This window comes from Phascolarctos cinereus, unplaced genomic scaffold (assembly GCF_003287225.1).
Source record: "Phascolarctos cinereus isolate Bilbo 61053 unplaced genomic scaffold, phaCin_HiC Scaffold_4;HRSCAF=312, whole genome shotgun sequence".
Lineage (NCBI taxonomy): Eukaryota > Metazoa > Chordata > Mammalia > Diprotodontia > Phascolarctidae > Phascolarctos > Phascolarctos cinereus.
Window position 1 is genome coordinate 358849906 of NW_027555847.1, and position 15717 is coordinate 358865622.

The 15717-nt window shown below is 39.7% G+C and overlaps 1 protein-coding gene across 2 annotated transcripts in view; it reads left to right on the forward strand.

Annotated features, from left to right (window-relative positions):
* The window catches only part of ADAMTS12 (ADAM metallopeptidase with thrombospondin type 1 motif 12), a 534685-nt gene that overhangs the window by 406953 nt on the left and 112015 nt on the right, over positions 1-15717 (forward strand). For both annotated transcript variants that reach the window (XM_020995368.2, XM_020995376.2), the window contains exons 15-16: positions 3997-4241; positions 4821-4962. In XM_020995368.2, coding sequence (XP_020851027.1) covers positions 3997-4241; positions 4821-4962 — 387 coding nt within the window. The remainder of the gene's footprint in view (positions 1-3996; positions 4242-4820; positions 4963-15717) is intronic.

The window sequence follows — 15717 nt, forward strand, 5'->3', positions numbered from 1 at the left end:
GAAGGATGCCAGGAGTTCTAAGAGACAGAGGTGAAGAGGAAATGCAAACGTGGGAGGAAGACAGTCCCTGGACAAACCTATGGAAATGAGAGATGAAATTTGGTATACAGAGAACAGCCAGTAGGCCAGTTCGACAGAAATGGAGTTTGGGTGAGGAGAAATGTGAAAAGGGACTGAAAAAGTGGATAAGAACCCAATTGTGGAAGGCTTTTATATCTTATCGGATGAGAATTTTGTATTTTATCCTAGAAGCATAACAGGCTATGACCTTAAAAGAAGGTAATAGATGGACAACCTGAGTGCCGCATTGGTACACTAGAGATATTCAGAAAATCAGAAGAAATCCTCCAGCATGTTGGGTAAATCTTGTATGGAAGACTGATTGAAAGTCATGGGCAAGAGTCCCCTGGCATGAGAAGGCATTGCAGTACTGTCCTCTGCATTGTTGGAGGTAGCATGGTGTGGTAAATGGAGCAGTGCCCCACTTGTCTGGAGTTAGAAAGCCCTGGGTTTAAATCTCACCCTATACACTTCCTAGCTGTCTGACTATGAGCAAGCCTAGGTGACAGCTTCCAGATATGCAAATGACATAAGGAGTTTGGAATCAATGACCAGTATAAGGACTACCCATACTTGTGTAATTACAAATCTAGCAAGGTATCATTTGGTTATTCAAGTTCCCCAGAGCTTATCCTTTTCAGTCAGACAGAATTTGGGGATGGTAAATTATTTCTTCTTTTTAGTGATTGTTTAATTTGCCAACTGGTCCATAAATCCCTTTATTTTATTCTTGCCTTCCAGAGTTATTGTGAGGAAATCTTGTTGCCAGTCTTAAAGTATTATATAAATGTAATCTATTACCGTTACCATTATTACTAAGTTCCTCCTATATTCTGGTGTGCACTCCCTCTTTTGGTTTGTTAGCAAGAAATGGTGGTGGTTATGGTTTCTAATGCTTTGACATTTCCTTCATAGTCTCCAGTACAAAAAGGAGTACGATGCATTAAGTCATTCTGAAATGTTTCTGTGTAGCCGGCCAGTTCTAGAGCCAAATGTACTGTCTCCCAGGAGGCCTTCTTTGCATATTTCTTCCCAGATGGAGTTTATACATTAATGGTTTTAATTAGCTCTCTTCTCCAAGCAAGCAAACTTCAGCTGGAATAGTCACATTCAACAGACATTTCATTTCTACTTTAAAGTGTTTCACTGAAAGGCAGTTGTTTGTTTGTTTTCTTAATGGGAATTTTGCTGAATTGTTTTTGGTTCATGACCCTTCTTGGTAAAGGTAGTGGAGTGGTTTGCCATTTCCTTCTCCAGCTCATTTTACAGATGGGGTAAGTGATTTGCCCAGGGGCATGGAGCTAGTAAATGTCTGAGACCAGATTTGAACCTACAAAGTCTGCCTACTAGGCCCTGCACTCTATCCACTGTGCTAGCTAGCCACGTATTCCCTTCCATGAGATTTAAGCTCCTTGAAGGTAGGGAACCTGTCATGTTCAGCTTTTTATTCGCAGTACTTAGCATAGCTCCTTGCACAAAGCTTAGTATGTTACTATTTAATATGTTAAACATTTAATGTGTTAATATTTTAGGTTAATATGTTAATTTCCTATTTTAAAAATATGTTAAAATCATAAGAGCTTCAGTTATCTATAGCCTCATCTATAAACTGAGGTACCTATTGGATCAGGAAAAATTGTTTCTCCAAATGGTTGGTCCCATTTGATTAGCCAAAGTTAGAGGCAGATTTTAGCCCACATTCTAATGATGAAGAGCAGGAGTTCTTAACCTGTGATTAATGGAACCCTAAGGAGTCTGTGGATAGATTTCAGTGTGTCAGTGAATTTGAATGGAAAAAAAAAATTACCTCTTTATTTTTGCTAACCTATGATTTCCTTTATAATACTATGTATGCTATTTTATGCATTTAAAACATTATTCTGAGAAGTCTATACATTTTACCAGGCTACCAGAAGGGCCAATGACAAAAAAATAAAAAAGGTTAACATCCCCTGATATAGAGAATTTCAATGGTAGAAGAGAATAACTTGAAAGGGGTAATACACTTGTCATTATTTGAAACATTCAAAAAAAGAGAGTAAATGAACTTTGTGGAATAGTGAAGCCAATGCTAGATTTGAAATCAAAAGAGATCTGAGTTCAAATCATAACTATGAAACTTCTTAGTTATGTGACTCAAGAGAGATTAAATAATCTTTCTGAATCTCATCTGTAAAATAAGGACAATAATTCTTATCTGTAGAAAGGTGAATTCTTTTTCATCATTATTGAAGCTGTTAGGAAGGAGTCTTCATTAAGTGAGAGAACGAACTAGATATAATTTGATGGTTATCTTCAACACTAAAATTCTATGATTAATGTGTATCCTTAGGGAAATAGTCCAGAAGCAGTATGTAGGATGGATTCAAGGAAGGAGAGACTAAAAGAAGAGAAATTAGTTGAGAGTTGTAAAATATTTGACTTAACAAAAATTGTGTAACAGAAAAATTAATGCTAAATCAACCTCTGAATCTTTAGGATTTCCATCTAAACTTAATTCACCTAACAATATTAAGCTAGTTTTTGAAATTGAACTCTCTCTCTCTCTCTCTCTCTCTCTCTCTCTCTCTCTCTCTCTCTCTCTCTCTCTATATATATATATATATATATATATATATATATATATATGTATGTGTGTGTGTGTGTGTTGTGTGTGTATTACACATATATGTATATGTCATGAGCATATGCCTCTCTTAAAGCACTGAGTTTCTCAGATTTTCTTGTTTTATGGTATTCTGCCAATCTCAATAAATAACCAAGAGATATACCGAGATACGAGAAGATGGCATGCTAAGGGGAGATACATACATCTTTAGAAATGTGTATTTTTTATATGAGGACGCTGCTGTGCCTCTTTCCTGACTTCCATAGTACATTTCCAATGGTCTACTAGATACCACCTTGTCTTGCCATTGGTCCTTCTAATTCAACATCTCTAAGACTGACCTTGTGATCTACATTCCTCCCCTCAAAATAAAAAACAAAACTTGCTCCTTCTGAATTCTTCCTTATATTGGTCAGGGGTACCATCATTCACCTATGTTGGAAATCTTGATGTTTCATCTGTCTGTCTGTCTATCTATCTATCTATGTCTATCATGGTTTTGTTTTTTCCCAATGGAGCATTTCATTTGTATGTATAGCCTTAAAAACAAAAACCACGATTTTTCTTCCTGCGCATTTTCATCTTGCTTTCTCAAGGTCCATGATGCCAGCTAAGGTTGCAAGCCCACTGAACCTAAACTGAAAAGACAGTAGCAGATCATTCTGCCATTCTTTCAGGTCCTTCAGTTAAACAACAGTTTAGAGCTTCTTGCACCATGACAGCTTAATCAGCCCACTAGGCTGAACAATGATTTGTCCTGTCCTGTGATTATCAATAATTTTATGTCTACCATGTTTTATCATCACAGTTAGAAACAAGACAATGACTTTAGAGGAATGGTTCTTAACTTTTTTTGTGTGTCCTGGACCCCTAGGCACTAAGGTGAAATCTGTGGACCCCTTTTTAAAATGATGTTTTTAAATGCATAAAATAAAGTACATAGCATTACAAAGAAAATCAATTCTACCGAAATATAGTTATCAAAATATAAAAAAACCCAAGTTAATGGACCCCAATTTAAGAACCTCTGATCTAGAGCAACCTTCTCATTTTTCAGATAAGAAAACCAAATATGGCCAAAGAGGTTAAGTGACTTGACTAAAGTAAGTGGAAGAACAAGCATTCGAACCCAAATCCTCGGGGTCAGATCCAGCTCTCTTTCTACTTTGTACTTTTACATATATAATTTCCCCTCACTCTATCGTAAAGTCCATAAGAGCAGAGACAGGGTTTTATTGATGTTTGTATTTTCCCAAGTGTACCGTCTATGGGAGGCACTTAATAAACAGTTATTGAATTTAATCGGTTCATCTCTCTTATCTCCCTAGGCTATGTTGACATTGGGCTTATTCCAAAAGGAGCAAGAGACATTCGAGTCATAGAGGTTGAAGAAGCTGGAAACTTCCTGGCTGTCAGAAGTGAAGACCCAGAAAAGTATTACCTAAATGGGGGATTTATTATCCAGTGGAATGGAGACTACAAGCTGGCAGGGACAGTCTTCCAGTATGACAGGAAAGGTGACCTGGAAAATCTGAGGGCAGCTGGCCCTACCAATGAATCTGTGTGGATACAGGTAATATACAATATCAAGAGGAAGGGCTGGACTTTAAATGAGGTGGCACTTTTCAGATGTACTTTTCAGAACAATGGGATGTGGGAGGATTGCTCACTAAACCAAGATATTTAACTGCATAAACATATGACCCAAATACTCACCAAAACCAAATACCATAAAAAAAAAATTCAAGGTCACTAAATTTATTTTGTTCCATGATTGACTCTTTTTTTGGAAGGCCTGATATATTTATTTTACATCTTTAATAGTTTCTATGATTTCTGTCTTTGCACGTGAATATTAAGTCATGAGGAGCCAACCTGATGTAGTTGATAGGGGACTGGTCCCTGTGTCAGGTAATCCTGAATTTGAATCCCTTTTTGACACATACTGGTATGTTTCTGAGCAAATAATTTAACCTCTCAGTGCCCTAGGTATCACTCTAAGACTTCAAGCTGCAGAGCATTCACCTACCAACCTACCTTGGTAGAGGGAAGTCCTTACTGGAATCTTCTAAAACTAATAAAATAACAGATGCAATTTAAAAAATAAATTATCATGACTCAGCTTGAGGTCACTCTTTCTCTTGCTTTTCAGCTCCTATTCCAAGTGACTAACCCTGGCATAAAGTATGAGTACACAATACGGAAAGATAGCAGCACTGAAAATGATGTGGAGAAGCCAGAGTATTTTTGGCAATATGGCAGCTGGACAGACTGCAGTGCAACATGTGGGTCAGGTAAGCATTGGCTCATCTGCCATTTGGTTGGAGCCTTGGAGGGGCTGCCTTGTGGAGTAAGAATTAAGGTTGTCCTCCTTAGCTCCTGAGAGCAGAACTAGCACCAATAGGGGTAGTTTCAGAGAGGCAAAATTTAGCTCAATAGATAGAAAAATCTCCTAATAGGCAGCTAGGTGGGAATAGCGGGTAGTGTGCCAGGCCTCAAGTCAAGAAGAATCATCCTCCTGAGTTCAAATCTGGCCTCAAATACTTGCTAGCTATGTGACCCTGGGCAGGTCACTTAACCTAGCCTCAGTTTTTTCATCTGTAAAATGAGCTGCAGAAGGAAATGGCAAACCACTCTAGTATCTTTGCCAAGAAAACCCCAAATGGGATGACAAAGAGTTGGACATTACTGAAGTTATTGAACTACAATAACAACAAAATTTAAGATGAAATGGATGGCCTTTCTCAGGGTGGCGTTGTGGAAACAGAGGCAGATGTGGAGATAAGAGAGGAGTCTTGCCTCTGACACTCACCACATGTGTGACCCTCGTCAAGACATTCGATTTCTGTGCATCTCAGTTTCCTCTTCTGAAGAATAGAGATAATAACTAAAGAGCCTGCCTCATGAAGGTGTTGTGTCCATTTCAAGACATGTGGGAAGTTAGGTGATATTTTGCAAGTGCTAAGCCCTGAAAGCTAATTTATGATCTGGCTGGCTGGGTGTATGGTCCTGTTCTACAGGTACACTGTCACCTACACTACCTCAGACTGTGTTGTGTTTCTCCATGAAAAAGTATAGTACACTGACCTCACATCTCAATTTTCTTTCCTCTTTGATCTGTCACTGCTCATGTCTTGCCAGACTTAGCCCGGGGATACCCACAACATCTGCATTCTGCCAACTTTGACTTTAGTGCTGCTGGAGGTCACATGATTATACCAACTGGCACTATTACAGATTTCTGTTAACTGATCTCTATGGGCCTTAACAGCTTTCTTTTCTTTCTTCTTTAACGGGTTCTCTGTCACAATGCCCCGGAGTCTATTCTAAGCCTTCTCTTTGCTCCACAAGCCTCCAACACCACCCGTCAGAGGATCTTATCTCCTCCGTTAATTATAAATTTGAAAGCATCTGAGTTCCCTGCTACACCTCAAAACCCCTCCCACCTCATTCATGCATCATTTTCTCCTCCTTCATTAATGTCTCTCGAGAAGAGGTGGCCCTTCTTAAGGTCAACCTGTACTTGTGTCCTTGATCCCATTCCCTCCTGTCTTCTGGCAACTTGCCTCTTCAATCAGTCTCTGGTACCCTTTCTCTAAACTTCAGTTTCTCTCCATTTCCTGGCTTCTTCCTTGTTGCCTACTGTCTAGACCTTTCTCATCCTTCCAAAACTTCCCTTGACCCTGCCATTCCTTCAAGTTGTCATCTTATATGTTTGTCACCTTTCCCAGCCAGACTTCTAGGAAATTTTGTCTGCTTCCTTGCTTTCGTTTCCTCTCCTCTCATTTACTTCTCATCCCTTTGAAATCTGACTTCAAACACCATGGCTAAACCGAAGCTACTCCCTCCCAAGTTGCCTCTTAATGGCTAAATCTGATAACCTGAACTTTGTCCTCATCCTCCAGATCTCCCTGTAGCATTTAGCACTGTTGATCATCCATCCCCCTGGATGTTTTCATGGCACTGTTCTCTTCTATTCTCTCATTCTCTACCACTACCACCTCTCTGACCACTCTCCAGTTGCCTTTGCTACATCCTCATCTGTGCCACATCTTCTAACTGTAGTTAAGCCCAAAGACTCTATTCTAGGCTATTTTCATTTCTCTCCCAACACTTGCTCTGGGTAATTTCATCAGTTTCCATGGTTCAAATCTATCACCCTAGTCTTATCATGAGTTCCAGTTTCACATATCAAAACAACTATTGAGCATCTCCAACTGGCTATCTCATAGGCATCACAAACTCAACATTACCAAAATATAACTCATTGTCTTTCCCCCAAATCCACCTCTCTTCCAAACTGCTGTTTCTGCTGAGGGTACCACCATCTATTCCCATCACCCGGGTTCAAACACTTGAAATAATCATGAAATTTTCACTCTCACTGTCACCTACCTAACTTATTTATTCAATCAGTTGTCAAGTTTTGTAAATTCTATCCTTACAACATCTCTTGCATCTATTCCCTTCCTTCCATTTATATAGCCACCACTCTTCTTTAGACATTCCTCACATCCCACCTTGACTATAGTAATGGTCTCCTAATTGGTTTCCCAGCTTTCAGTCTTTCTTCTCTCTACCCCAACTTCTATACAACTCTCAAATTTATATCCCTAAAGCATCCCTGAGTGACCATGTCACTCCCCTTCTTAAGAAGCTTTTGTGTATCCCTATTGCCTCTACAATATCCTTCTTAACCTACCTCTACAAACTGATTTCACATTACTGCCACTCTATATTCCAGCCAGATTTGGCTATTGGAGCTCTCAAGGACAGCATGCCATCTCCCACTATGTGTTTGGAAAGCTCTACCTCATCACCTTTGTCCCTTGGGATCCCTACTTCATTTTAAAGCTAAGCTTTAATACTGTCTTCTATATACTGCTTTTCCTGCCTCCCTCCCCTAGATTTTAGTGCTCCTTTCCTGCCCCTCCCATTATTTTATAACAAGACCATAAGATCATAAATCTAGAGATAGAATTTATATGCACATATGCATATGTATATATATGGGCATGAATATACATGTGCATAAATACACATGTATATTATTTACTTATCTTTGTGTCTGTTGTTTTCCTTTCAATAGAAGTTTTTTAAAGGTAAACTTCAATTTTTTTCTTTGCATCCTTAGCACCTGGGACAGGGCCTGGCACATATTAGGAGCTTAATAAATGCTTGTTACATTAGCTTGTTGGGTATACAAGCTACTTCAGCAGAAAACAAAAGGGATTTTACTAGTGATGAACAATTCTGAGGAAAATAAAGATAACATGGGTGTAGATATTATTTTTCCAATGGTCCCACCATCTTTCTTGAAACAGTGTATTGTATGGGAGAGAGCACTGGACTGTGTGACTTTGGGTAATTCATTTAAATTCTCCAAGCTTCAATTTCCTTACCTATAAAATAATGGAGCTGTACTTTCTGATATTTCAAATCCTTTCCAGCTTTAACATTATATGATTCTAATCTCTCAGGGAACCACAGAATTTATATTTAATTTACCTTTCTCTAGCATTTTGGGGAGTAGAACTAAGGCATTCCGGAGTTTATGTTATGTGTATCTAGCTCACTAGAGACAGCTTAAAGAATTGGGATTATTTTAACTGTTGTTATTTCATGACACATCATGGAAGCAGAATGACAAACTCTTTCTATTCTGTACGCAGTATGTTAGTGCATCTGGAATGAAAAGATAAGAGCTTGATTTCTTTGATGATAGCAAAGGAACATCTGATTCAGTTGCCCAGGAAATCAGAGATTGCCTTGCCAGAGGTAGCCTGGCTATTTGCTTTTGTTATCAGTATATTCAGCCAGTAACACTCTTGCCTATTCTGGATTCAAGTTGTCAAAGCTTAAAGAACAAGCTTTTCCCAGTTTAATCACTTGGAAACATTGTGTAGTTCATGATGCAGCCAGATTTTAAGCGAAAACTTTGAGACACTTTTAAAATGTCTCCTCGTTCAGCCAGAAATGAAAGCTCTAAAATTATTGATGTCTATGCCAGGCAACATGTACCTTCCAGGTAAACGGATTATCTTCTGACCCGGCTGTTAATAGGCCTGAGAGAAAAAAGGCCTCCTCTTGGGTTGTGATTTCCCAGCCATGAAGACTTAGAGTGAGATGGATACATGGAAATGATTTGCCATTCACTAAGATATGTTTCTAAAACTGAGAATCATCCAGAAAGGGTGTCTTTATTTTAATAGCTCTTCTCTTTCCAGAGTTTTTGTCTTAGACTATGACTGAAGTTTAAAGCCTTTGCCAGTTGGTTTCCAAGATTGTTTAACTGTGCATGGTTTTCAGAGAACACTGGCAACAGAGCCTCTCATCTGACCCCCACATCAGCCATGAACAAGGTTTTTGTCGTTCAGTCTTTTCAGTCGTGTCTGACTCTTCATGACTCCACTAGGGACTTTCTTGGCAAAGATATTGCAGTGGTTTGCCATTTCCTTCTGCAGCTCATTTTACAGATGAGGAAACTGAGGTAAACAAGGTTAAATGGCTTGCCTAGGGTCACACAGCTATTAAGTATCTAAAGCCAGATTTGAACTTAGGAAGATGAGTTCTCCTGAAGCCAGGCCTGGCACTCTACTGAACCACCTAGCTGCCCATATGGCTATGGTACAATGGAAAAACAACAACAATAACAAAACTGCCTGTGGAGTCCAAGGACCTGGGATTTACATCTCACTCTCTGATTTGGGCAAATCATTTAATTTCTTGGGGCCTCTGTTTCCCAATCTATAAAATGAGAGTGAGTAGACTAGACAGTCTTTATGGTTTCTTCCAGTTCTAGAGCTATGCCCCTAAGATCCCATGACATCAATCATGGTTATCCCAGGACTTAAGGAAAATGAAAAGTAACTTCTGCAGATTGTTGCACCACCAACTGCTATTATCTACTGTAGGAGCCTTGTTGAATGAAACAAAAATGGCTTGGTGGGTAATGCTGTGCACATGGAATAAGCCAGCAGCTCCTAAGACTGTTCATCCTCCCTTTCTTGGGTCTGCGATTATTAATGGTGATACTTCTTACTTCTCCATCCTTACACATGACAGCTTATCCAGACTTTCTCATCCTTTGTGATTCATGGTCATGTCTTCCCACATATCTGCCATAAAGTATCTAACCAAGGCATTGAAAACCTTCCCTTGCATCTTTTAACATTTCATGAATACCTCAAGGCAATCAACCTGTCCAACTGTTATTCTTTACTCTTGCAAAAGATCAACCTGCCCTCCTTTCTCCATCATATGCTCCTTTGGTAATATCTTCTATGCTAACATTAGCATACATGATAGGCTGATCTCTCCATTTCCCTTGGGGTCACTGGGATGATTGATTCTTTTGGGATTGTGGTATTCTATGATTTATAGTATCTAGATAGAGAATATCAAAGCTAAGAGATTAGCTTTTATGGCAGGGAATGATTCAGGGTCATAGGAAGCTTTACACAATTTCCCAAACGCAATCCAACTTGATCTCCTCCTGTTAAATTCTGAAGCAAACTCAGGGTCTTTCAGTAGTGTCTACCTAATATATAGTTCAAAGTCTCTGTGTTGATGGATGACCTCAGTGGGCTGCCCACAACTGTATGTCTTCATTTGGTCCCTAGGCATTTTATATCTTCTTTAAGACTTTCGGTGTGGTATAGTGGAAAGCACTAGATTTGGAATCCGACAACACTCGATCAGAACACTACATCCATATTCTATTATTTAACATGTGGGTTTAAACCCAGCTCTGTCAGTTATCAACTGTGTGACCTTAAGCAAGTCACCCTCTTTGGGCCTCAGTTCCTCATCAATGAGTCCCCAGATGGGACCTTTCGTGACGGGTCCCACTGAGGTTTACTTTGCTCCCAGCTCAGTTTAGTCTCTAGAGTATTCCACATCCTTGCCACCAACCTTGACCCCTTCCAGGTAACCTCCTCCCCATCCCCCACTTTCCAGCTCCCTTTTATGTGTTGTCTCCCCCTATTAGAATGTAAGATCCTTTAGGGTAGGGACTTTCTTCTTCATTTATATTTGTATCCCCAATGCTTAGTTTAGTGTGTGACACATAGCAAGTGCTCAATAAATGTGTCCCTCCTTCCTTCTTCCTTCTCTTCCTTCCTCCACCTCCTTCCTTTCTCCTTTCCTTCCTTCTTTCTTTTCTTCCTTCTTTTCTTCCTTCCTTTCTCCCTCTTTCCCTCCTTCTCTCTTTCACTCCTTCTCTCTCTGTCTGTCTCTCTCTGTCTGTCTGTCTGTCTGTCTGTCTCTCTCTCTCTCTCTCTCTCTCTCTCTCTCTTCTCTCCTCTTTCTCTCCCTCTTTCTCTCCCTCTCTCTCCCTCTCTCTCCCTCCCTCTCTCCCTCTGTTGCCCAAAGTCATACAGGCAGTAAGTGTTAGAGGTGGAATTTGAACCCAAGTTTTTCTGACATCTGGCACTAATTCTGTCACACTTCCTTCTCTCTTATTAATGTTAATGCACAAGAGCTTCACATTTATCCCATTGAAGTCTCAGGCCTAGAATTTTGCCAGTTTAGGTGCAGTATTATTATTATTATTATTATTTGTTGTAGTAGTAGTAGTAGCAGTAGTAGTAGTAGCAAGTAGCATGTACATAGTGCTTTAAGGTTCGCAAATCGCTTTACAAATATCTCATTTTATCTTCAAAAAAATCCTGGAGGTAAGTACTATTATTATCCCCATTTTGTGGATGAGAAAGCTGAAGCTGGAAGAAATTGAATGACTTTCCCAGGGCCATACAAGCAGTAAATGTTTGAGACCAAATGTGAATTCAGGTCTTCTTGACTTCAGGTTGAGAAGGTGAATTTACTTTAGAATTTGATGCATTTTTTTAAAAGAAAGTAATGTCTTGGATGGGGCAGCTAGGTGGCTTAGTGGATAGAGCTCCAGGCCTGAAACCAGGGAGACTAATCTTCCTGAGTTCAAATCTGGCCTCAGATACTTGCTAGTTGTGTGATCTAAGGTAAGTCACTTACCCCTATTTGCCTCAGTACTTCCTCTGTAAAAGGAGCTGGAGGAAATGGCAAACCACTCTAATATCTCTACCAAGAAAACCCCAAAAGGAGCCATGAAGAGTTCAACATGACTGAAACAACTGAACAACATCTTGGGAAGTAGCTACAGATGAAAAATCACCTGAATCTGCTGTTGGAAAATCGAGGCACTGACTGTATCCAACCTTTTCTATTTTCCATTCTTTGTAGCTAGCAATAGGGCAAGAGGGCCAGCTCTCTCTTGTTTGCATTGTCTTCTCTTTTGATGAATCAAGCTAGTTTTCTTCCAGACCTTTGTGAGGGACCTTTGTAAAGTGTTTAGTCAACTAAAGTGAAACCTATAAAGATCTTATCTTTTTTCTCAGTTTGCTGGCCCTAACCCTGCTTTTCCCTTTAGCAAACTCTTCAGGATTTTCTTCAGGTTGTGACCATGGTCCCTACTACCAAAGAGTTCATGTGATGGGCCAAAAGACAAATGTCCAGGGGCATACAGACCTCCCAAAATCTCTGGAGATTGACTCAAATGTCTCTAACTCAGTTAAATTGGCTAGATTGCTGAAAGATATATTGAACAGGAAACTTGGAAATAACAGCTGTGTATGTTCATTGAAATCAACAGTAGTAAATTGAATTCAGTAACTCCAGCACCTAGTTCTTAACGAGATCTCCTCTAGATCAGCTCTGACAAGCTGTTTAGCGGCTAAAGTTTAAAATGACAATATTACCTGTCAGTCCCTCCAACTCTTAATTGGGCCTCTGAAAACACGTCCATAGACCTCAGTACTTTAAAAGACTTGTGATTTCATTGGTTTGTTCATTCCTTCCATCTTTTTACATAAATGGTCATCTCACATACATGCTTTGTGTCTCCGCATACGTAGCCCACTACCTTTTTCCAGGCCCTCACTGCCTTTTGCCTAAATTATTGCAATAGCCCCCTGATGGCTCTCCCTCCTCTCACTATTCTATCCTCCTCATATCTGCCAAAATGACTCCTCAAAAATCACAGTTCTGACCATATTACTCCCCTGCTCCATAGACTCTAGTGGCTTTCTATCACCTTTAGGAGCAAACATGAACTCTGTTTTGTACTTAAAGCTTTTCACAACCTGTCTACCTGTCTCCAACCTGTCTTTCCAGCCTTATTATACATTATTCCCTTTTATGAACTCTACAATCCAGCCAGATGAAGCTTCTTACTGCTCCTTACAGACAAGATCCTACCTCTTGCCTCCATGCCAGGAGACATGCCACTATCCATCCCTCATGCCAGGAATGTATTCCCTCATCATCTCTGCCCCTTAAAATCTCTAGTTTCCTTCCAAATTCAAATAAGTGCTCCCTTCTATATGAAAACTTTCTGGATCTCCCCAGGTATTAGCACTGTCTCCCCTAAAGTTGCCTTGTATTTGTATGTGTGTATGTGTGTATGTGTGTATGTGTGTACACAGCATTGCCCTGATCAAATGCCTGTGCTGCTTGAAGATGGAGACTTTTACTTTTACAACTGTGTTGCCAGCATCTCACACATAGTAGATACTTTATGAAAGTTTATTGACTGATTGGTTCCTGAGTTGCTTTTGGCAGAGAAGTCATCCTTTTCATCTGATAGCCAAAATTCTGGCGATGGTAAAACTTAGCCAGGCTGTTTCTCTAAAATAGACAACAATGACTATTTCTAAGCCCATGCTTAACATTTTTCAGTTTGGTAGGATCTACCAGAAATCAACTGGCACAGAGCCCAGCATCACCTTCAGGCCACTATGACTTAGAACAGTCAGACATTTGCGGACGATGTCCACTTAATAAATGAAGATGGGAAAGAAAAGGGACCAATAACAAGGACTTCCGTCCCTGATTTTTACTTGTGCCAGTGGTTGGGGAAGTCTGTGTTCATCACTGCAGAATGGAGAATCAGCTTCTTTAAGACTCAGAAGTCCAAATGTTTCTTTTAACTTATCAGAATAAATTCTTCAAAAAGGTATGGCAGAAGCAAATAGCCTATATAGCCAAAAGTTTGCATTGACTGTTTTCACAGTAGGCTACATTCTCTTTTGATATTGCATCTGTGTCAAAGTAACACAAGTATTGTCACCATTTTACAAACAGAAGAACTGAAGTTCAGAGGGGCACAACAATTTGCCCTAAGATACACAGTTAGTAAGTAGCATCAAACCTGGGTCTTCTGATTTGAATTCTGAGCCTCTTTATCAGCCCAAATGTCAGGATTCATCTGGGGTTTGTAGGATACAGATATGGGAGGTAATATGATGAATCTCCATTCACTGGCACTGTGCCACTTGGAGTTGGCTGTGATGTGGACTGAATGTTCTTTGCAAATACAAATTTCCAAATTGCTTGTATAGAAAGACTCTTCTCTTGATGTCACTAGCTCTGTTGGGTCAAATGCTATGATAATTGAGGACGGCATTGTAGGTTTGAGTCCCTCATGATCCAATTTACTTTGTTATCCTTCATGGCCACAGTGTACTCAGCTCTGGCCAACATCCTATTAATACTCACATTTGATCGAAGGGAAGGACTGTTAGGAAGTAGATATGCTCTGATCCAATTATCGCTACTTATAAAAATGATGAGATGCTCCCAACGGAGTTTCAGTAAGCCATAAAAAATTTGTCCAGAATTTGATGGCATTGAAGTTTCTTAAGCACTATTCAGGGAAGTGATAGAGGATTTTTCTAGGCTGAGCTATTAGAGGTTTTCTATTTAACTCAACAAGTGTTAATGCAAAGCACTAGAAATACGATAGGAGCCCATGGGCTCCCACTATGTTCCTGGCCCAACCTTGATTTTTCCTCCACTTAGATGTTTCTCTAATGATATTATTTTCACCACTTCTGCATAATTCCCCGTCTGTAATGTGCTATAGCATGTTTACAATTACAATGGGCCTCTCCATTGCCCTTTAAGTAATCTTCAATTTCAGTTTTTAGAGACAGCAATGTGCTGTGATGCCATGGATAGAGCTCAGGATTTGGAGTCAAAGGACCCAAGTTTAAACTCTAGCTTTGCCACTTCCTATATGATCTTGGGCAAGTCACTAAACTTCTCCTGGCCTCATTTTCCTGTTAAATAAAGAAACTAGGCTCTCAGATCATTTCCTCCTTCAAATCTTCCTATAGTCCATTTTCCACAACCATCAGGCCCCATTGGAAGAATATTGGTGTCAAGCATATGGACATTTGTTCTTAAAGGCAGAACTCTACTTGTGTGGTTTTCTAATTCTCCCCAGTCGTGATTATACTTTAAATACCAATTCTTATCATATAAATGTATAACTGGTATTGTAATGTTTCATTATAAGGAATAATTTTACCTTTTTTTGAAATCTAAACTAATTAGCATACAGCTGCTGTGACGTATCATTTCAGAAGGTTTATAGTGGAGTGTCGTCATGACCTAGCTTCCCTTGAGTAGCATCTTTTATGTTTTAGAAACTGGTACCATTTTTCTACAGGACATTATGAAGCCAGTAAGTGATAATCCCAGAAGTGTTTTCTCTCCATGTAAGCCATACCCTCATTTAATTAGGCCTTTTAAGCAGTCTCATCTTGAATAAATAGCTTATGCAACATGTTTCATCTGTTAGAATTTCAATGCTGACTTAACAGCAAAGTGAGAACATGGGGAGCTATGCCACTGCTCATTCAGCATCCCTGTTCTTTGACTTAAAGACTCACATCCTGGTGAATGTAAAGACACTTGACCATCTGCTCTTTCATTTAATTAGGAAGTTAAAATCCCTCCATCTCTTTGGCAATGTTCTGATCCCTATTTAAAACAAGGGAGTCAGCTATATCCCCTGCCCTCTAGGAGCTTAAATTCTCCAAGGGTGAAGCAGGAAAATGTTAAATGACTGATATTTCTTTAATGAGAGGCATCATGGCATAGCGGATAGAGAGCTGTCCTTAACGCTGCCAAGACTTAGGTCAAGCCCAACCTCTGACACATATTAGCTGTGTGTCTCAGAGAGGGTCACTAAACATCTCGGTGCCCCATGCCAACTCTCCACAACTATA